Source organism: Mirounga leonina, unplaced genomic scaffold (genome assembly GCF_011800145.1).
Source record: "Mirounga leonina isolate KUSES-001 unplaced genomic scaffold, KU_Mleo_1.0 Mir_129, whole genome shotgun sequence".
NCBI classification, from domain to species: Eukaryota; Metazoa; Chordata; class Mammalia; order Carnivora; family Phocidae; genus Mirounga; species Mirounga leonina.
Genome location: NW_023270323.1, coordinates 12,004,020 through 12,027,535, shown reverse-complemented (window position 1 = coordinate 12,027,535; position 23,516 = coordinate 12,004,020). Strand labels below are relative to the sequence as shown.

At 38.3% G+C, this 23,516-nt stretch overlaps 1 protein-coding gene across 7 annotated transcripts in view; it reads left to right on the top strand.

Annotated features, from left to right (window-relative positions):
* Positions 1 to 23,516, top strand: part of ARHGAP24 (Rho GTPase activating protein 24) — a 508,514-nt gene that overhangs the window by 478,634 nt on the left and 6,364 nt on the right. For all 7 annotated transcript variants that reach the window (XM_035004596.1, XM_035004595.1, XM_035004599.1 and 4 more), the window contains 4 exons: positions 5,594 to 5,726; positions 8,600 to 8,673; positions 12,358 to 12,479; positions 22,256 to 23,333. In XM_035004596.1, coding sequence (XP_034860487.1) covers positions 5,594 to 5,726; positions 8,600 to 8,673; positions 12,358 to 12,479; positions 22,256 to 23,333 — 1,407 coding nt within the window. The remainder of the gene's footprint in view (positions 1 to 5,593; positions 5,727 to 8,599; positions 8,674 to 12,357; positions 12,480 to 22,255; positions 23,334 to 23,516) is intronic.

Sequence of the window (23,516 nt, the reverse complement as noted above, 5' to 3'; positions counted from 1 at the left end):
AGAGAGAGAGAGAGAGAGAGAGAGAGAGAGAAAGCATGAGCAGGGAGAGAGGCAGAGGCAGAGGCAGAGGGAGAAGCAGGCTCCTCGCTGAGCCAGGAGCCCGATGTGGGGCTCGATCCCAGGACCCTGGGATCATGACCTGAGCTGAAGGCAGACGCTTAACCATCTGAGCCACCCAGGCGCCCCAAGAACCAGGCTTTTCTTGTAAACATTTAGTTTCGTTTGGAACTGCTTACTACCTTCAGATATGTTCTTCTTTGCCTTGGTGAATCTGGTGGAAAGAACAACATGTTGTTGAAGACAATTTGACGGCGGTCTTCATCATAATCGTGTGGCTGAATGGCTTCAGGCTCCTATATGTTCTCCCTGGAGTTTGATGGACCTGACATTATTTTTTAATTCCAAGCGAATTTGGGGTCATCTCATTGTTGTGTGTGTTGCAAATAAGTTCACGTTATCTTTAATAATTTCCAATGTGGGTGCATTGGAAATTCATTCTATTCAGTGAAATCAAAAGCTTATATTGTGCTCTGTGCATAGCATCCAGGGTGAAAAATTCCCATTTCTAGTTTTGAGGCTTAAAAGTTTCAAGGTTTTGCCTGTGTAGTCTTATACTTGTTATTACTGTGGCATTTGAACTGATCCATAGATGAGAGTCTATTTATCAGGGAAGGAAGGGGTGGGAATAGTGGATGAACAAGGAAGGATTGTTGTCAGACTTCTTTATCCCTGTTCAGATTAGTGAGAGGCCTATACGGTACATGGATTATAAATAGGGCAGGCGATTTCCAGGAGCTGTAAAGAACATTCTTTTTTTTTTTTTTTTAAAGATTTTATTTATTTATTTGAGAGAGAGAGAATGAGAGACAGAGAGCATGAGAGGGAGGAGGGTCAAAGGGAGAAGCAGACCCCCTGCCGAGCAGGGAGCCCGATGCGGGACTCGATCCCGGGACTCCAGGATCGTGACCTGAGCCGAAGGCAGTCGCTTAACCAACTGAGCCACCCAGGCGCCCCTGTAAAGAACATTCTTAAGATCTCACACCTGACAGCGACTTAGCAGCTAGATTTTACGGGAAGGGTTAAGAAGTAGGGGCATGGTATGGAAAAGTATTGTTGGTGATTAGTTAGAGATATAAGCCCAAGGGGGACAAAAAGATCTATGTTGTTTATTTCTGTTTCACCCAGCATGTGGCATGAAGCCATGCCCACCATAAGCATTTGGGAGCTACTATTGGTACTATTGGTAAGGATTCCAGAATGACCAAAGGCACACGCATGAGAATATAAAATTAGGTCAATTAGTGAAAGTCTCATGAAATCCTCCCTTTAAGCGTGGTAAAAAGAGTATACGTGAGGAAGCAGGACTCAGAAGTAGAGTCCAAGTACAATATAAGAGGAAAACAAAACCCATATGTTGATCAATTAAAGGACACATGCTTCAGAGCATCTCCTGCTCTGTGGGCTCCTTTACTCAGGATCCTGGGGGCCTGTCTCTGCCTCTTTGCCATCACTGGATAGAATGTGCCTGATTATTCATCTTAATTTCTGAAAACAGATTCTACCACCAGGTGAGTGAAAGAGACCTGAGATTTGTGTAATGATTTTGCATTAGCAAGTAGTCTTGAATTTCTACCAGAAGACTTTAAAACCTCTCATAACTTAGTGATTAGCCAGAAAGAATTTCATACCAGGGTGGTTTCTTGTTCAAGTACCCAAAATAGGGTCAGTAACAGGACCTGCTCACAGGCCTGATGTAGAGTGAGGTATGTATAGGGGGTGTTGCTGCTGCAGCTCTTATTGTTATTATCATTATTAATTATTATTAACCAGGTTAGGTATCTTAATTCTTAATAGAATTCTTAGGTATCTTAATTCTCTATTGTACACTGACTTACGCCAGTGTACAATATGAAGTGCAGTCACTTCACCTTTTTTAAAAAAAAAAAAAAATAGGCTCAATGCAGGGCTTGAACTCATGACCCCGAGATCAAGACCTGAGCTGACATTTAGAGTCGGACACTCAACCGACTGAGCCACCCAGGCGCCCCATCATTTCTCTTTCTTTGATAAAGACTGAGATACATTTCTCTGGGACAAAGATGACCCGCTCCCCTGGGTACATTGGGCAATTACCACACAACATTAGTATTTACTTATTTGGATGTCCACAGTAAGCAAATATTAATTAGTCAGAATCGTGGGTTTTCAGTAAGAGATAGGCTGGACAGTGAGATGTAGATGGCTGCCATTTTGTACAGCGGACATGCAAAGAGATTTTTCAGACAAGCACCAGACTTCCCGCTGCAGTAGGTGGCTTTCTGGCAAGAAGGGCAGATGGACTGTGAGCCCCTTGAGGTGAATCAGAACCGGCATACGTGCTGGAGTCTTCCCAGAAGCAATTGTTTTCTTCCATTCAATGGGAAAGGACAAAGCCAAAAATGAGAACGCCAGGAAAATGTAGGTGTTTCTATTTCCACAGAATAACCTAAGTTTAATAAAGCCCAAAAAAAGAAGGTAATATATTTTTAAGTTTTAGCCCTTAAGTAAAAATTTAATACGCTTTGTTAATTGAAAAAAATGGAAAAGTATTTGGTCATTTTTTCTTCATCATTTCTATATAACTAACCATGTGTGGGTGTGTACTATAATGCTAGAAAGCTAATGTAACGCATCACTTTAGGGAAGGAATAAAATCATCATCCCGACCACGTCTCTTACCTTGATTCATAGCTCAAATATTTCTATTCTTGGAACATTACTGCAGCTCTGGTGCGAAGAAAATTGCTGGTGGATGAAGAATGATTCTGCAGCCTTTCATCCTTCGCAACGTTCGCGCCCTCTCACTACTCTAACTTTACAATGGTGCCATCTAGTGTTCACATGTCCTCAGTACTCTAGCTCAACTTCATTAGAAGCCAAATAATACAGTAGCAAGCAAGTTACCTTAAAAACAGTGTGCCTGCCGTTAAAGAGGGCACGTACTGCATGGAGCGCTGGGTGTTATACGCAAACAATGAATCATGGAACACTACATCAAAAACTAATGATGTCATGTATGGTGATTAACATAACATAAAAAAAACTAATAATGTAATGTATGGTGATTAACATAACATAATAAAATAAAATAAATAAATAAAAAATTTTAAAAAACCAGTGGGCCGGGGACAGTCAATGTAATGAATAGTCAGTCATTGAAACACGAGAACAGAATTTTTCATTAAATGTATATTTCTTATTTATCATTATTGCCTCATTTATTACATTTCCTTCACAAAGATTTTTATATATTCTATTTATATAGTCAGACAAATTATAGATAACATACTCCATGTATTGAAATTATACTTATTTTATCTTTTATTTTTATATTTCTCTCTCTACCTTCCTGTAACTCTAACACAATGGTCATTGTCTTTGACGGCGACACAACCAACCTAGTTATGGGTTGGGTTGGATTAGAGCAGAATCAAAAGATGGAAATCATTTATTGTAATATTTGATTGCACTGCCTATCCTGTCCCAGGTTGTGGTTTTGTTAGTGCTGATGATTGTACCTTCAAGGGCCAGGTTCTTCACTACATAGCCAGAGAAACACAGAAGGGCTTTGATATGCATAAAATAGAGTGTTTTAAAAAAAAAAAAAACCACACACAAAAAAACTAGTCTTACCATTGACACTATGTTAGGACTATCTGTTTAAAAAATTTTGTAGAAAGTAATTTATGGAATCAATGAGCTTAGGCACAGTTTTCAAGTTGTCCCAGAGATGTGACTTTTATTTTCTTTACTAGCCTTTGAGTTGACTTCTATATTGCCTATCAGTTCGGAATTTTAAGGGGAAAAAATATATTTATTTAATCATGAAAGAACAAAATTAATTTAAGACAGGCCCTATCAGATTACCTCCATCATTTTAACATCTGCAAAACACCTGCTTTGACTGACTTCAACACTGAAATGAAGCAGCTCAACCTTCACCCTGTCTGATATGGGGGAAGGTGGAGTCCCCGGCTCTAAGAGAATGCTGCCTACACGCAAAACTCATCCAGTCCCACTCTGAACTTGGCTCTCCCTTAGCTTTTTGTTACCTCCTCGAGGACAGGATGTTCCCTCCCACTGTGGGCTCTGTTTACCTGCCTTGCTTTAATCGGGAATGCATTCTTCTGTGCTTCTGCTCTCACTTGGTTAATTATTACAACCCTTCAGACCTTGACCTATGAATCATTTCCTCAGAGAAGCCCTCCAACCCCTAATTAGTCCTCTCTTGTTATTAGATATCATCCAACACTTTTCCTTATTACCACTCACCACACTTTGCAATTATATGCTTGTGTTATTATCTACTTAATATGCCCTGTCCCTACTAGATTATAAATTTCGAGCAGGCTGAAATAATCTTTTTTTAACCATTTGGGGTCCTAGCCACTGTGTGTTTCTGTAGTTCAATACAGTAGTAGGCATGTGGGAAATAGCTGATGAAATCCAAAATTGAGAACTGAGATGCCCATTGTCCCAGCCCCTGTAGTTTCGTGATGGCAACTGTGCTTCCATGTCACCCTTGAGGCAAGAGAATATTCACTGAGGCAGGAAGTTCACCTGTATGGTAGTTCTCAAGGTATAGCCCTCTGGGGACATGTCACTTCCTGCAACACCGTCTGGGAGTGGGATGTTCATTCTCAATACCTACAGAATCCCTGACCTTGTTCACTGCTGCTCTTCAACTTCTCAAGGTCAATTGGCCTTTCACTCCCTGCCCGCCAATTCCTCCTTGCCACATTTCTATTCCCCTCACTCAAAATTAAATAAACAAACAAACAAAATTCACCTCTTGTAGTCTTTACTGTCTGCCATCTTCATGGGATTAACATGGAGATAGAGAGCACAAAATGTAAATTAGTATTTTAAGAAATTATCCTGTCACTCTGGTGGTCAATAGGGAATAAATTTTGCACATTATACAAAGGACAGGTTGTGTTTTCATTGTTTCCTTTTGTAGTACATTCCTTCTCTTTCTAGAAGACCCTAAGGATTCCCAACTGTCTTGGAATATTAGACAAGAGATCATGCTGAGAACCAATCATTTCAAAATAAGTTGTGCTTAAAAAATTCATAACATGTCATACTAAGTTTCTGATCTCTATAACCAGTCACCAAGGTCTTCTAAAGAGTAAGAAATGAAGCCAGGATTCAGAACTGATTAATTGTGACACTGAATACATGCATGCATAAATGGATTTGGTATTTTTTGTAAATTGTATTCTATTTCATTTAAAGTCTGGTATATTGGCATTGCTTTCCAAAGTTAACACTTTTGCTTAACATCGAGTACACACAAAAGAAAAGTCCTTGCCTTTCTGAGTATTTTCAGACCACACTGAAGCTTTCAGAGCCCTTCCAGATGCCTCTCCTCTCCACCTGTGGTAGCATTTCATAGGCCTTATGAAAGTGTGTGCTTCTTGAAAGCTGAACTTACTGATTGAATTGCCAACTCGTATAGAATTCTGACTCTTCAGTGTGTATTTGATGAAAAACTAAATCGGATAGCATAAAGTTTACTCCAAAGAATATCTTCACACTTCTATCTCCACAGCAACACGGACGTACACACAGTGGCGTCACTTCTTAAACTCTATCTCCGAGAACTTCCAGAACCAGTCATTCCTTATGCAAAGTATGAAGATTTTTTGTCCTGTGCCAAACTGCTCAGCAAGGAAGAAGAAGCTGTAAGTTAATGCATTTCTTTCTTAAAAAACCTTCATTTGGCTTTCTTGTCAATGTTCTTAGTTTTTAATTTGTAAATTTCCTTTTGTCCCATCCTTGGATTATTTTCCACTAATGTATTTATTGATATTGCACACACAACTCAGGTCCCATTTTTTAATCCCCTCTCTTATCAAAAAGAAACTGCAGGTTAATAAATGAAATGAACCCTCCTTGCCCACTTTGCTCCTCTAAAGAGTTAACTGTGAGCTACATCAGGCCAAACAGTCCACGAACAAAGTGGATGCCTTATTTCATATTCTCTTCTTCATTGTGTGCCCCTCTAAATTACCTAGACAATGCCTTCTACCAAATCTTAGGTACCGTTTTTTTAAAACAGCTTTATTGAGATGTAATTCATATACCATATAATCACCTATTTAAAGTGTACAATCAGTGCATTTTAGTATACAGTTGACCCTCAAACAACAGGGGTTTGAATGGGTCCTCCTATACATGGATTTTTTGCAGTGCAGTACTATAAATGTATTTTCTCTTCCTTATGATTTTCTTAATCTTTTCCTTTCTCTAGCTTACTTTATTGTAAAAATACAGCATATAATGCATAAAACATACAAAATATTTGTTAATCAACTGTTTATGTTATCAGTAAGGGTTCCAGTCAACAACAGGCTATTAGTAATTGAGTTTTGGGGGAGTCAAAAGTTCTTCATGGATTTTCGAGTTGGGGGGGATTGGTGCCCTTCACCCCCACATTACTCAGGGTCAACTGTATTCTCAAGAGTTGTGCAACCACTACCAAATCTAATTTTAGAATATTTAGCACATTTCCATCATCCTATAACAAACGCCATATCTCTTCCCCAGGCCCCACCTTCCCTAGCTCTTGGCAACTACTAATCTCTTTCTGTATCTATAGACTTGTGTATTTTGGCTATTTCATATAAATGGAATCATTCAGTACATTGTCTTCTGTGACTGGCTTCTTTCACTGTTTCCAAGGTTCATCCACACTATACCACATACATTTAGTATTTCATGCCATTTATTTATTTATTTATTTATTTATTTATTTATTTATTTATTTATCCATTCATCAGTTGTAGCACATGTGTGTTGTTTCTGTTGTTTGACTATTATTAATAATGCTGCTGTGAATATTCACGTGCAAAGTTTTGCATGGATATATGTCTGCATTTCTCCTGGGTATATACCTAGAAGGCAGAATTGCTGGGCCATATGTAACTCCGTGTTTCTTAAAGAGGCTCCGTCATTTTAAATTCCCACCAACAACGTGTGCAGATTCCAACGTCTCCACATTTTTGCCAACACTTGTTATCTCTCTTTTTTACCATAGCCATCCTAATGTAAGTAAAGTGAGATCTCATTGAGCTTGAGTTGCATTTCTCTGATGGTTAATGATGTTAAACATTTTTCCATGTACTTATTGGCTCTTCACATATTTTCTTTGGAAAAACATCTCTTCAAATCATTTTCCCATTTTTAATTGGGTTGTTTGTCTTATTATCAAGTTGTGAGAGTTCTTTATAGTTTAGATTATAAACCACTTATCAGATATATGATTTGATTTGCAAATATTTCTCCCATTCTATAGGTTGTCTCTTCAGGTTTTTTTAAAGATTTATGTATTTATTTTAGAAGTGGGGGGCAGAGAGAGGGAATTTCAAGCAGACTCCCTGCTGAGCACAGAACCCGATGCCAGACTCCCATGACCCTGAGATCATGACCTGAGCCAAAATCAAGAGTCGGACACTCAAATGACCGAGCCACCCAGGTGCCCCAAGTCTCTTCAGTTTTTTGATAGTGTCCTTTCAAGCACGAAAGTTTTTAATTGCAACGAAGTCCAATTTATCTATTTTTCTTTTGTCACTTGTGCTTTTAATGTCATATCTAACAAGTCTTTAACCAAGCTCACCAGGATTTATTCCTATATTTTCTTGTAAGACTTTTGTAACATTAACTCTTACATTTAGGTCTGTGATCCATTTTGAGTTAATTTTGGCTTATGATATGAGGAAAGATCCAACTGCATCCTGTGGCATGTGGATATCCAGTTGTCTCAGAACCATTTGTTGGAAAGACTCTTGTTTCCTCCACTGGATTTTCTTGGCACTCTTGTTGAAATTGCTGCCTATTTTTATAAATGAAGTTTTACTTTGTTATGTAATATTGTCTGTGGCTGCTTTTGTACCACAACAGGAGAGTTGAGTAGTTGAGACAGAGACCATATGTCCCAGAATGCTTGCGATGTTTACCATCTGGCCTTTTTCAGGAAGAAGAACACATTAGATTACATTATCCATTAGCTTTTCTGGGACCATTTACATTTTAGAAGTCCTACAATGAGAAGAACCCAAGCAATTAATCCATTTGCGAAATGTCCTGGAAGAGCAGGCTTTTCGTTCTCCATCCCACCCCAAACAGTGTATCCTAGACATGGCCCATCTTGAGAGACTTATTTGCCAGTAGATGTGTATTTGTCTCTGTTTTGGGCATGCCAGAAATGGGAAAGATCCTCACTACATTAAGGCTACTTTTTTCCCCAAATAATCTTATTATAAATGAGGCTATCTTCCCTTTTTAGTCAACTGTGAGCAAGTATTAAAAATGTTAAAAAGGCTTCACTTAACATCTGTTTCTCCACAAATTGTACTTATGGAAATATTTGAAATACTTTTTTCACATCTTTGAAAATATTTGTGAAATGCTCTCTAATAGTGGCAAGTTTTCAGGACAGGATTCTTCATTGATGATATGTGAAACTACTGAAAAAAACTGTATACCCATTTTTTATTTGCTTTAATTCCAAGGCCAACGCTTAGATAACATTCATTCTCTATTTCTTTTTACTCAGGGTGTTAAGGAATTAGCAAAGCAGGTGAAGAGTTTGCCAGTGGTCAATTACAACCTCCTGAAGTATATTTGCAGGTAAGAATTGTCCTAAAGACAAAACTAAACAGAACAAGACAATATATAACCTAATACTAAGTTACTTTTGACCATGAATAAAATCACTGAACTGTTCTGAGCTCTAGTGTTGATCTCTATAAAATTAAGAGGTTTGACAAGATGATCTCAAAGGTTTCTTTGAGCCCTGAAATTGCTCGATTTTTGCCATTTGCTGTTTCTGAGTCTCTCTTAGGTCTAATAAGAAGGATATGTTGCTTCAAACTTCCATCAAAGTTCTTTGTACATGTGCCATGTATCTTCGTTTAGAGGAGCATTTACCTCAGCATGAGAAAGACCAGTGCGGGGAGGGCCAGTTTCTATCACTGACTTCGTATGTGTCTGTATGCAATTTTCTTATTCTCTCTAAGTGTCCTACTAGGTAAGAGTATTGAAAACACACATTTCACACAGTTGTTTTAACATTTAAATTATATTTTTTGACTGAATAAATATTATTTTCTATTTCCCTCTTACTTCAAGACTCATTGAAAAGACATTTTTATTCAATTCTGTTAGGACGATAATTGTGCCTGGTAAAGCTCTCACTCATGACCATATTTACCTATGGCCTGGGATGGTTTGTGCCATGACTGTGCCCCTGTTTAAGAAACCATATGATTTCACTCATATGTGGAATTTAAGAAACAAAACAAACAATCATGGGGGTGGGGGCGGGAAGAGAGAGGCAAACCAAGAAACAGACTCTTAACTATAGAGAACAAACTGATGATGACCAAAGGGGCGGCAGGTAGGGAATGGGTGACATAGGTAATGGGGATTAAGGAAGGAAGGCACTTGTTGAGGTGAGTTCCGGGTGTTGTATGGAAGTGCTGAATCACTAAATTGCACACCTGAAACTAATATTACACTGTATGTTAACTAACTGGAATTTAAATAAAAACGAAAAAAATAAAGACACCAAATATGTAAAATTGAAACATTAAATTTAAATAAAGAGATGATGATTGGCAATACAAGTCATTATAAGGTATCTTAAATCAAGCCTTTCAGTTTGTTTTTTATTTTTTTTATTTTATTTTATTTTATTTTATTTTTTTTAAGATTTTGTTTATTTATTTGAGAGAGAGAATGAGATAGAGAGAGCATGAGAGTGGGGAGGGTCAGAGGGAGAAGCAGACTCCCCGCCGAGCAGGAAGCCCGATGCGGGACTCGATCCAGGGACTCCAGGATCATGACCTGAGCCGAAGGCCGTCGCCTAACCAACTGAGCCACCCAGGCGCCCCTCAGTTTGTTTTTTAAATAATTCAAATTTTTAATTCAATGCAGTATTAACATTTGCATATACTTTTTGTATCATGATTAGATAAATGTTCAGCAGACTGGGAACTAAAATGCAATTTAAGACTAATGCCAGACAGGGCACCTGGGTGGCTCAGATGGTTAAGCATCTGCCTTGGGCTCAGGTCATGATCCCAGGGTCCTGGGATCGAGTCCCGCATCGGACTCCCTGTTCAGCAGGGAGCCTGCTTCTCCCTCTGCCTCTCTCTCTCTCTCTGTCTCTTATGAATAAATAAATAAAATCTTAAAAAAAAAAAAAAGACTAATGCCAGACACTGTGGACCTCACTGTCAACTGTAACTGAGTAGGAATTCCAGAATCTCCTACTGTAGCTTTTTCTGGGAATGGTAGGAAGCAAATATGAGTTTAGGTTTCATAATTTGTTTTTTTAAAGATTTTATTTATTTATTTGAGAGAGAGAGAGAGAGAGAAACCCAGTGGGGAGAGGGGCAGAGGGAGAGACAGAAGCAGACTCCCCACTGAGCAGGGAGCCCAACATGGGGCTTGATCCCAGGACCCCGAGATCAAGACCTGAGCCAAAGGCAGCTGCCCAACCAACTGAGCCACCCAGGCACCCCAGGTTTCATATTTTAAAAAAGAAAGAAATAGTATCACTGATAACATAGATTCATTAACACATCAGGGTTCCAACCCAAGATTTTGAACTAATTCAAGCTGTTGTGGTAAATGAGAAAAGACATCCTCTTTAGGTAAAAGGGAAAAGACTTTTCCTTGTTCCGTATTACCCATCTTTATCTCCACAGTAGGAGAACTTCACTTCTCTTGAAACATTTAAGCAGACTTTTGGTTTCAGCTATTTCAAATAAGAAATTACACTGCCCTTCAGTTTTACTGTAGCTTAGCCCGTCTAACAGTCATGAATATGTGGAACAGGTGCCTTTCTTCAAAGTCATAGGGGAGTAGTCAAGAGCACAGACTCCAGAGTCAGACGATCTGGGTTCAAATCACGGCTCTGCCACCTGTTACTTTTGTGTCCTTGGAGAATATTCTTAACCACTCTGGTGCCTCATGTGTCTCATCTGTAAAATGGAGATAGTCATAGTATTTACTTCACAGAGTTGCTCTGAGAATTTAGTAAGTTAGTGCAATGACTGACACATAAAATATATTATTTTAAATAATAATAAGTTCTCTTATTTTGCTTAGCATAATACACTCTAGCTTCATCCATGTTGTTGCAGATGACAAGATTTCATTCTTTTTGATGGCTGAGTAATAGTCTGTTGTGTATATATATCTGTATGGTATATATATCTTCTTTATCCATTCCTCTATGCTAAGTGAAATAAGTCAATCAGAGAAAGACAAATACCATATGTTTTCACTCATATGTGGAATTAAAGAAACAAACAGATGAACATAGGGGAAGGAGAGGGAAAAAAAGAGAGAGAGGGGAGCAAACCATAAGAGACTCTTAACTATAGAGAACAAACTGAGGTTTGATGGAGGGGAGGAGGGTGGGGGATGGGCTAAATGAGTGAGGGATATTAAGGAGGGCACTTATTGTGATGAGCACTGGGCGTTATATGTGAGTGATGAATCATTAAATCCTACTGTATGTTAACTAACTAGAATTTAAATAAAAATTTGAAATAAAAAAATAAGTAAATAAAACCAAGTGAAAAAGTAATAAGTTCTTTTTTATTTTTTCATCACTTCCACTTTGTCTCATCAGTACAATTAGTAAACCATGAAATCTAGAAATGAAGAGGGGCTGGGGAATGAAAAATGGCTGAAAGACTACAAAAACAATCCCTCCTACTAAAATCATTTGGGGAAAAGTCTATTGCACGCTTCTTATTCTTTAGCACCTAATAAATTGAAAAAATTGTGCTTATATTAATGTTTCATATTGGTAGAAGTAAGGTTTTAATTTAAACCATGTTTGATATCATTTTTTAATAGACTATAAATTTGAAGCTCACAAATTCCTCAATAAAGAGGGTTGATTCCTCTTTTCTGAAATAAAGGATTGTACCGGATGATCGTATTTATAGTTCTCAAATTGAATATACATATAAATTAAATGTTTTCTTTGAAGATTGAAAGAAAATCCATATTCTTGAATCTCATGTCCATATTAACATCCAAATACACCTGTTTCTGTGATCGACAGAGGAAACCAAGCTAAGCCAGGCCAGAGATATTTGATATGAGCCCTCAAGTTTGATCCTTAATCATTTGCAATATATTTTCCCCACTGAGAGATGTTTGAATTTCTAAATAATTTTGTGTCCATAATTGTATTTGAACATATTCTAGTTAGTAAATTCCCCAATAACCCACTTTCTTCCACTGACAAATTTGATACCATTGTTTTGTTCATGTTCTTATACCCAACAGGTTCTTGGATGAAGTACAATCCTATTCTGGAGTTAACAAAATGAGTGTGCAGAACTTGGCCACTGTCTTTGGCCCTAATATCCTGCGCCCCAAAGTGGAAGATCCTTTGACCATCATGGAGGGTAAGTAAATGATTATCTTACATCCTCATCAAGAGAGCAATCAACTATCTTTTGTTTGTTTGTTTTGTTTTTTCTAAAGTTTATTTATAATCTCTATACCCAATGTGGGGCTCAAACTCACAACCCCAAGATCAAGAGTCACATGCTCAGCTAGGCAATCCCAATCAACTGTCTTTTGTTTGGTCTGAACCTCTTCTCTTCTGAGGAAACTAGGGAAATAAGTAACTCCATGGTAACTTCATTTATTGACCCAAGTCCTTCAAGTGCAAAAAACTTCTCTTTGGAAGTCAGGCATTTTTTTTAGTTTTCTAAAGAAAATAATTTACTAAAAGATTCCTCAGTAGCCTTACAAGAATAAATCAGCTGTAAAGTATTATGCAAGAACTAGAAAAACCAGTTCACTTTTTGAGCCCCATTCAATTTTCAGAAAATTCAAAAAGTAACTATCTTAAGTTAATATAGTTTTATTAATTTTGGTTTTGACTAATTTCAAGAAGCAGAAAAATATGGTCTTCTGTAAGATTATGCTACTGAAACATGAATTGTTTTCTAGATTATAAAATGCCTCGAATTATTTTCCACACTGAACTTCTACTTCTGTTTGTTTCCAGTAGGCCTTACTGCTTGAATACCTTTCTTACCTATGGCCATTAGTGGTACCATTGTTTTCTACAAATTGGATGAATTGAACATTTAAGAATTTAATAACGAAGAGGGGAGGAGAAAGAAAACGAGTCATTTTAGTTTCACCCTGAGCTTATTTAGAACAAAATATACTCCTGATACTGTTCCTTTCTTGAAAATTCTACGATTTTTATTCCTCTATGTCTTATGAGACAGAGAGAAAGCTTTTAAGAGTTTGCCTGCATCAACTCAGCTTCATTTCCTTGTCAGATATTTAGGGCAATAACAAGTGAACTTCAGATTTGAGGCAATAAGTTAGTTGGCCCAGAAAACTTAATTTATTTTGGAAGAGTTTAGCAGACATTAGAAGATATAAAATGTGAAGCTATAAGAAGCTTACCAGTACTTTAGTCTATAGTTTTCTAAAACCTTTTTTTATTATAAAATAGAAGGCATATGATAATGAAAACCACCAATAACACACACACATACACATCTTAATGAATTTATATAAGACAAATACTCTAGAAATCACCACCCAGGTCAAGAAATATAACTTTTTTAGGCCTCCCAAAAGTCTGGCTCTGTGTCCTGTTGCTCCATCTTACTCCCCCACTTACTTCTAACTCTATTTTACTACACAGACATTTGTATCAATCACTTCCTTGCATTTCTTTATAGTTTTGTTTTTTTTTTTTTTTTTTCTGGTTAGACAATGATTTTATTGCTTGAGTACATGGTCAAATTTATGCGACCAGGGCAGAGGCTGTGGATGACTCGTATTTCCAACTGGGGGGGAGGACTCGCTTAGTCTTATAATACCGAGCCAACCGGTGAATACGGCTCTCGATCAGAATCAGTCGGAATTTAGCATCCTTGTCCTTTCTGTTCCTCTCAAGATGCTTTCGAACAGCAACTGCTTTCTTAATCAAATGGTAATGATCCTCAGGAAGATCAGGAGCAAGTCCTTTGGACTTAAGAATTCTCAGGATTTTATCGCCTGTCACAAAACGTACTTGTGCAACACCATGGGAGTCTCCCAAGATCACACCGATTTGTGAGGGAGTCCGGCCCTTCTTGGCCAGTTTGTAGATCTGCTCCTTCACGTCGGCAGACGCCAATTTCAGCCAGGTGGGGACGCTGCGGCGGGAAGGCAGAGCCCACCGGGACAGGCCCTTCCCGGGAGCGTGCATGCGACCCCTGATGGCGGCGGTCAGGCAGCGAAAAAGAGCGCATTTCTTTATAGTTTCATCAACCAAACAGATTTCCTAGGCATTATATTTAATCTTTACGATTATTTTATTTGTTATTTTTTAACGTCTTTGGCCCTAATATCCTGACTTCAGGAACATATAAAAAGGATAACAAACCAACACCAGTGGGTTTTAATCCCAGGAAGGCAAACGTGGCTAGCCATTTAAAAATCAGTGTAATTCTGGGGCACCTGGGTGGCTCAGTCGGTTGAGCGGCTGCCTTCAGCTCAGGTCATGATCCCAGGGTCCCGGGATCGAGCTCTGCATCAAGCTCCCCGCCCAGCAGAGAGCCTGCTTCTCCCTCTTCCTCTGCTGCTCCCTCTGCTTGTGCTCTCTCTCTCTCTCTCTCTGTCAAATAAATAAATAAAATCTTTAAAAAAAAATAAATAAAAATCAATGTAATTCACCATATTGACAACATTTTAAAAAAAAATCCTCTCTGTGAATAAAAAAAAACTATTTTACAAAATCTAACACCATTCATGATAAAGGCTGTTAGCAAATTAGAAATAAAAGGAACTTAACCTAACAAAGGTCATCTATAAATAATTCAGTTATAGTATTATACTTAGTGGTGAAAGACGGAATGCTTTCCCCCCTAAGATTGGGCATAAGGTAAGATTGCCTACTTCTGGCACTTTGACTGTACTAGAAATCCTAGCCAGTGTGATAAAGTATCAAGAAGGAATTAAAGGCATACAAATTAGGAAGTTGTAAAACTCTGTTTATTCACAGACATGATAATTTATGTAGAAAATTCTAGAAAATCTATAAGGAAAGCTACTATAACTAATGAGTTAACTTATCAAGGTCATATGATACAATGTCAATTTATACAAATTCATTGTATTTCTATACACTAACATTGAACAATTGGAAATTGAAATAAAAAATATAATTTTAGAACAACACTTACAAATATCAAAAATTAGGGCTAACTTTAAGAAAATATGCACAAGATATATATCCTGAAAACTACTAAACATTTATGAAAAAAAACTATGTAAATGGGCAAATATACTATGTTCATCAATTAGAATAGTCAAAATCAATGAGCTATTAATTTTCCTAAAGTGTACCTATAGTATCAACATAATTCTCAAAAATATTACAGAAAAAATTTTATTTGTAGAAATTGACAATCTGTGGGCGCCTGGGTGGCTCAGTTGGTTAAGCGACTGCCTTCGGCTCAGGTCATGATCCTGAAGTCCGGGATCGAGTCCCACTTTGGGCTCCCTGCTCGGCAGGGGGTCTGCTTCTCCCTCTGCCCTCTTCCCTCATGCTCTCTGTCTCTCATTCTCTCTCTCTCAAATAAATAAATAAAATCTTAAAAAAAAAAAAAAGAAATTGACAATCTGTTTATAAAACTTACATGGAAATTAAAATTATCTAGAATAGTCAAAACAATTTGAAAGGGAAAAAGAAAGTTGAAATATACTACTTGATTTAAGACTTACTATAATGCCACAAATAATCAAGGTAGTATGCTATCAATATAGAGATCGACATATAGATCGATGTAATAGAAAAGAGAGTCCAGAAGTAGACCCACACATGTCATCATTTGTTTGTGACATATGTGCCAAGTTAGTTCAGTGGGAAAAGGGTAGTCATTTCAACAAATGATACTTGAAAAATTGCATGTTTAAAAATCCTCTATCCTTACTTCACATCCCTCAGAAAATTAAGTTGAAATGGATCATAGACCTAAATGTAAGAGCTAAAAGCATAAAACTTAGAGAGGAAAACATAGGAGAAAAAAACCTTAGACTTACTAGGACACAAAAATCTCTAACCATAAAAAACATTGATAAGTTGTACTTCATCAAGATATCCTTAAGAGAACAGGGCGCCTGGGTGGGTCAGATGGTTAAGCATCTGTCTTCGGCTCAGGTCATGATCCCAGGGTCCTGGGATCGAGCCCCACATCAGGCTCCCTGCTCGAAAGGGGGCCTGCTTCTTCCTCGCCCTCTGCTGCTCCCCCTGCTTGTGCTCTTTCGCTCTCTCTGTCAAATAAATAAATAAAATCTTTAAAAAAAAAAAAAAAAGATATCCTTAAGAGAACAAAAAGGCCAGCCATGGAAATGGGGAATATGTTGTGAATCAAATATTAAAGAATTAAAGAATTTGTTTTAAAGGTATATAAATAACTCATACAAATAATAGGACAGTGAATCCAACAAAAAATTGGGTGAAAGATCTGAATTAGACATTTCATCAAAGATAAACAAATAGCTGGGGCTCCTGGGTGGCTCAGTCGTTAAGCGTCTGTCTTTGGCTCAGGTCATGATCCCGGGGTCCTGGGATCGAGCTCCATTTTGCAAAGTTGGGTAGCTTCTTATAAACTTAATCATCTACTAGCCATAAGACCAAACAGAGCAGTGTGCTAAGTATTTACCCATATATAAAGAAAATATATGTTCACCCAAAGCTTTTAGTCAAATGTTCATATCTTTATTTCATAATAGCTCCAACCTGAAAACAGACCAATTGTCTATCAGTCAGTGAATAGATAAACAATTTTTGGTACATTCATAAAATGGTATACTACTCAGCAATAAAAAGAATGAACTACTTGATACATCCAACAATATGGATAAATGTCAAATGTATTACGCTCAGTGAATAATGCCTAGACACAAAAGACTTCATACTGTATAATTCCATTTATATGAAATTCTAGAAAAAGAAAAGCTATAGTGTTAGAAAGCAGATGAGTGATTATCATGGTTGGGAGGTGGGGGTAGGGAATTGGCTACAAATAGGCACAAGGGAATTGTCTATTTCATGATTAGATGGAAAAATCCAGGACTGTCATTTGTCAAAGTTCATGATATAACTTACAAACATCTGTACATGTACAAAATTACACACGTATAAGGTTATTCGTTGCAAAAATACAAATCAAAACTACATTTCATAGAAGGCTGTCATATATGTCTGTGTATATGTATTTTATTTTATTTATTTATTTTTTATTATGTTTTGTTAGTCACCATACTGTGTAAGTGTATTTTAAAGTGCCTAGGTACCTTTAAAGGAAAATTGAATTCTTATCCAATTCTTATGAAGAAGTGCCTATAATGTGATTTTTAAATTCAACCTTTGTAAAAGTATACAGGCGAGGGGGGATTTCAGGGTCCATGTAGTGCAGTGGGACCCCCAAAGCTGCTTGGACTCTTCAGAATGGGCTGGTGATTATAACCACTCTGACCTCATTATTTGGGCTTCATGTTATTCATTAGCAGCCCAAGAAAGAAAATGACAGAGAAGAGGAAATAAAAAGTGAAAAAGAGTATATAGCAACACATACTTCATCATTACTAAGCTAGTCTGTCCTAAAAAGATATAAAAATTGAAACAAAGTCCCTTTGCAAGAACTATTGCCATTTATTATTCTGGATATTAGATGAAAGCAAAGCCTCCCAAGGTAGAAAAGAGAGATTTCTAGATCGCTGGGTCCCTGACAGTCAATTATGGCAGGTAACTTAGTCATGACTGTTCACAGACTCATCGTGGAGATCTTGGGAATGTCACTCTTCAATTAATTAAATGCCCTGCATAGTTCACAGCCGTGGTGAGAAGTAGTGATCCTTCAAATGTTAATATTCCAGTGATGGGGAAAAGCTCCATTTTCCCAAAGTACTAGACAGAGTCATATATAATAGAGGCTGCTAATATTTGAAAGTGTGTCTGTCATATGAGCAAATAGTAAAATAGGACTAGTTCACATGTCTTCAAACAGTACATAACGACAATGTTGACAGCCATTTTAACTACACTAACATCTTTTCATCAGATTCACTTCCACATGCACTGAAAATAGGATGACAAATTCAGAGGTAGCTAAAAAAAGGAAAGATGGATATATTATACCATTAATTTTTTTCAATCCTTTTTCTTCCACAACTCTGGTTCAATAAATAGATGTCTTTTATTTGGTTTCTTACTTAGAACAACCCCAAGTTTACTTGTTACTACTACAATTTAAATTCCAACAGCTGAAACATAATAAATAGGACAGTGCATGCTCTGGAGGAAGAAGACAAAGTATGAAATTTCACCTTGGTCATTTATCATCTGTGTGGCCTTGAGCAAACAGCTTAACCTCTCTGAACCTCAGTTTTCTCATCTGAAAAATTTTAAGTCCTATCTCACAGCCTTTTGAGAAAGTTAATTTAAAAGATGTAAGTGAAACATCTTCACCTAACACAGTGTTTCTCAAACTCCAACATACATAGGAATCATCTGGAGATATTAACATGCAAGTTCCCCGATTGAGAAGATCTGCAGTGGGTCCTGCAATTTAAAAGCTCCCAGGTGATATCAGTGCTACTATTCTGTTACTGCTGGTGTCATCCAGGAGCTCGTTAGAAATGTAAAATTTCATGCCCCACCCAATACATTTGAACAGAATCTCCAGGTAATTTGAACGAACATTAATGTTTGAGCAACACTGACCCAGTATCAGACCTGGCACATTGAAGATTTGTGATCTAAATATATTGTAAGTTTTGGATTATCAGAGAAGTGTGCAGGATACAGATGGATTTAACATATTTTTTTCAGATTCAAAATTTGATTTTGAATTACATTCAGAGTCAAATTTTGCCAACACATTGCTTTAAGCTAAAGAGTGGCCTCACCCCAGGTCAGGCCTCTACTCTCTGACAGCTACCCAATTAGTAGCTGCTTCCAGTAGAAATCTGCATTGTCAAAGCCCTTGTCATCATTTTCCCCACCATATCTCAATTTAAGTATTTTATATAGAAAGTACGCTTACTAACTAGAATTTAAATTGTTTTGCTATGTCTGTTTATTGGAGACTATTCCTAGGAGCTTTTAGCAACATCATGTAAACCCAGTTAACACATCAAATTAGTATAGTTCAAGCCAAAGCAAAGATGATTGATGTTTGCATTAGCCTATACTGTTTTATTATGGGTACATGAATAAATGAATACGTAAGGAGTTTCTTGGGTTATTGAGGGGGGGAGGGGCTCCAAGTTAGGAAACTACTTGAGAAGCCTAGTTAGGGGTGGCAGCCAGTTTTAAGGGATAGGAGCTCAGCTTGAAAGGCAATGAGGAATATGTGAAAATATACTTGAGATTTCAGCTAATATGCCATAAAACCTGATAAATCCATTGGTTTTTTAATAAATTACTGCTTTTATTAATGGATTAACTTTGTTATCCATTGTTGTCTGATTACTTCTGCTGTCTGAGATTCGTATTCATTTCTAATTCATACTTTACAGCACATAGTGAAGATATGAGAATCAAATGGAAACCATAGTATTTTCATCTGTGTAAGAGAATTATTTTCTTTCTCAAGGTATTTTCATCATTTAAAATGCCCAGCCTAATGCTTTGCTATTTCTTGTAGAGCAGGCCTGGTAGTAACAGATTCTCTCAGTTTTTGTTTATCTAGCAATGTCTTTATTTCCCCTCCATTTTGAAGCATAGGTTTGTTGGATATAGAATTCTTGCTTGACAGTCTTTCAACATTTTGAATATCTTGTCACATTACCTTCTGGCAATGAGAAATGATGAGAAATCAGCTGTTAATCTTACTAAGGATCCCTTATACATGAGTTGCTTCTCTCTGCTACTTTCAAGATTCTTTCTCTGTTTTTGGTTTAAGACAGCTTGACTATGATGGGTCTAAGTTTGGGTCCTTTTGCATTTACCTAGCTTGGAATTTGCTGATCTTTCTTGCTATACAGATCACGTTTTTCATCAAATTGAGACATTTCAGCAACTATTTCTTTAAATATTTTTTCTCCCCTGGACTCTCCTTCTGGGACTGCCATTAGGCATATGCTGGTAAACTTTATGGTGTCCCACAAGTATGTAAGGCTCTGTTTGTTTCTCTTCCTTCTTTTTCCTTTACATTCCTCAGACTGGATAACCTCAGTTGACCTATTTTCAGGTATAACAATTCTTTCTTCTGCCTGCTCGTATCTGCTGTTGATTCCCTCTACTGATTTTTTTTTTTTCATTTCAACTTTTCAACTCCCGAATATCTATTTGTTTCATTTTTATACTTTCTGTCTCTTTATTGATTATAAAGTCTCTTTGGTGAGACATTATTCTCACTTTCATCTGGTCTCTTTAGACGTGGTTTCCTTTAGTTATTAGAACACATTTAAAATAGCTGATTTAAAGTCTTTGTCTAGTGAGTGTCCTGTCTGGGCTTCCTCAGAGTTTGTTTTTTTCCTGTGTATGGGCCATAATGTCTTTACTCTTTGCATGTCTCATAATTTTCGTTGAAAACTGGACATTTTTAATAACATAATAATGTGAGAACTTTGGATATCAGGTCCTCCCCATCCTCAGGTTTGTTGTTTGTTTGGTGATTTATCTGGACTAATTCTATAAAGTCTGTACTTTTTGCCATATGTGGCCACTGAAGTCTATGCTTGGTTTGCTTGGTTGTCAACTAATTATTTGCAAAGATTTCCTTAAATTGCCTAGGCCAGTAAGTTTCCCATTTTTTTACCAAATGGCTCTGTATGCCCACCTTTGACATTCAGCCAGGTAGTTCAGAGCTCTGTAGTAGCCTTCAGTTTCTGCTTGTGCAGAGCCTCAAGATCAGCCAGAGGTCAGAGACTAGGGACTTAGTTCTTTCCTGAGCATGCACTCAGCTGTAGGCATGCACAAAACCCTAAACATGCCTGTAGTTTTCTAGATTCCCAGGAATAGATCCAAGTTTTTCAAAACCCCCCATGGAAATCACATTCCTCAGATTTTCCTTTTAAGCTTGTGGTTAGCCTATTATCTGTCCCAACTGTTACCCACTACTTCTGGCACCCATGATGTTAAACAAAAGAGCCCTCATTATTTTTGACAAATGCCCCTGAGAAAAATGCTCTTCACACTGGTCCAATTCCTAGTCAGATCAAATAAAGACATGCATTGTGAGGGGGGTCTTCAAGGGAACCACCAAACAGGTCAAACAATGACAATACTCTGGGAATGGAGCTTTGGAATTCCAACTCTGTTCTGCCCATTGCAGGGGCTGCCAAGCTGCTGGTTCCCACTGTGACTGTGGGATATTAGTTTTCAAGGCTATTGCAAAGCTAGCGAGAAGAGGATGGGGACAAAGTTAAAACACCACAGAGTCTGCTGTTCTGAGTCAACCATTTTTCTTGGATAAACATTCTTCAGACTGTAACAAGCCTTTAGTTAATTTCCAGATTCCTACAAATGTTGATTCAGAATACTTTTGTCAGTTGCTTTTATGGAGAAGAGGATTTCTGAAGATCCTTATTATGCCATTCTGGCTCTTGTCACTTAAAATGCCTTGAAACTTTTGAATAGTGAACAAAAGTCATATGGAGTGTCATTATTGTGCTGCATTAGAAAGACAGACCATATATCCACCAGAGATCATCTAGGGTTCCATTAAGAAATGCCACTAAAATATCTTGGTGGTTTGAGGCAATTGTCAGATGAGAGATCACATTGACCTCCTCCTGAGGAAGACTTCTCATAATTAAATCTCAAACTTGCAGGAAATGGTGTATAATGATTAAAAGCCTATTCTTTGGAACTTGCTAACTCTGGTTTCAAGCCCTGTTTCTGCTCCTTAAGAGCTTTGTGACCTTGGTCAAGTTACTTAACATTTACAATACAACGATAATAACTACCTATTCGTAGATTTGTTTTAAAATCCAACTAAACTAGCAAAAGGAAAGTGCTTGGGGCAGTTCGTGGCACACGGTAAATGCCCAAGAACTTCTAGCTTCTATTGCTATTATCGTCATTAAGAATATAGTTCAACACTACTGATAACAATGTGGAACGTTCATCTGATTGTGGTTCTGTAAGAGTCGCTTTCGAGGTGGGAAATAAAACTATTTCACTCATACTACTGTGTTTCCGGTGCAATTGCAGGCACTGTGGTGGTCCAGCAGTTGATGTCAGTGATGATTGGCAAACATGATCGCCTCTTCCCCAAAGATGCAGAACTGCAAAGCAAACCCCAAGATGGAGTGAGCAACAACAACAATGAAATTCCAAAGAAAGCCACCGTGGGTCAGCTACAGAACAAGGAGAACAATAATACCAAGGACAGTCCTGGTAGGCGGTGCTCTTGGGACAAGTCCGAGTCTCCCCAGAGAAGCGGCATGGATAATGGATCCCCCACAGCTCTACCAGGTAGTAAAACCAACAGCCCAAGGAACAGCGTTCACAAGCTGGATGTGTCTAGGAGCCCCCCTCTCATGGTCAAAAAGAATCCTGCCTTCAATAAGGGCAGTGGGATAGTCACTAATGGGTCCTTCAGCAGCAGTAATGTAGAAGGTCTGGAGAAAACCCAAACCACTCCCAATGGGAGCTTACAGGCCAGAAGGACCTCTTCCCTGAAGGGGTCTGGTACCAAAATGGGCACCCACAGTGTACAGAACGGAACGGTGCGAATGGGCATTTTGAACCCCGACGCTCTTGGGAGCCCCATGAACGGTCGTAGCATGAGCTGGCTGCCCAATGGCTATGTGACCCTGAGGGATAACAAGCAGAAAGAGCAAGCCGGAGAGTCAGGCCAGCACAACAGGCTCTCCACCTATGACAACGTCCATCAACAGTTCTCCATGATGAACCTTGATGACAAGCAGAGCATCGACAGCGCCACCTGGTCCACTTCCTCTTGTGAAATCTCCCTCCCCGAGAATTCCAACTCCTGTCGCTCCTCCACCACCACCTGCCCAGAGCAAGACTTTTACGGGGCTAATTTTGAGGACCCTGTTTTGGATGGGCCCCCGCAGGACGACCTCTCCCACCCTGGGGACTATGAAAACAAGAGTGACCGGAGGAGTGTGGGAGGTCGAAGTAGTCGTGCCACCAGCAGCAGCGACAACAGTGAGACATTTGTGGGCAACAACACCAGCAACCACAGTGCACTGCACAGTTTAGTGTCCAGCCTGAAACAGGAGATGACCAAACAGAAGATAGAGTATGAGTCCAGGATAAAGAGGTGAGGAAAATCCGGAGCTCCTAGCTGCCCGAGAGGCTGCAACCGCCTCCTCCTGCAAGGATAGGTTCACACAGGAGGTTAAACATGCTGGCTCCAGAGCTAGAGACCCGAGTTCGAGTCCAGGCTTCCCCACTTATAAGCTGTGGGACTTGGGGAAAGTGGTCTATGAGCTTTCGGGTTCTT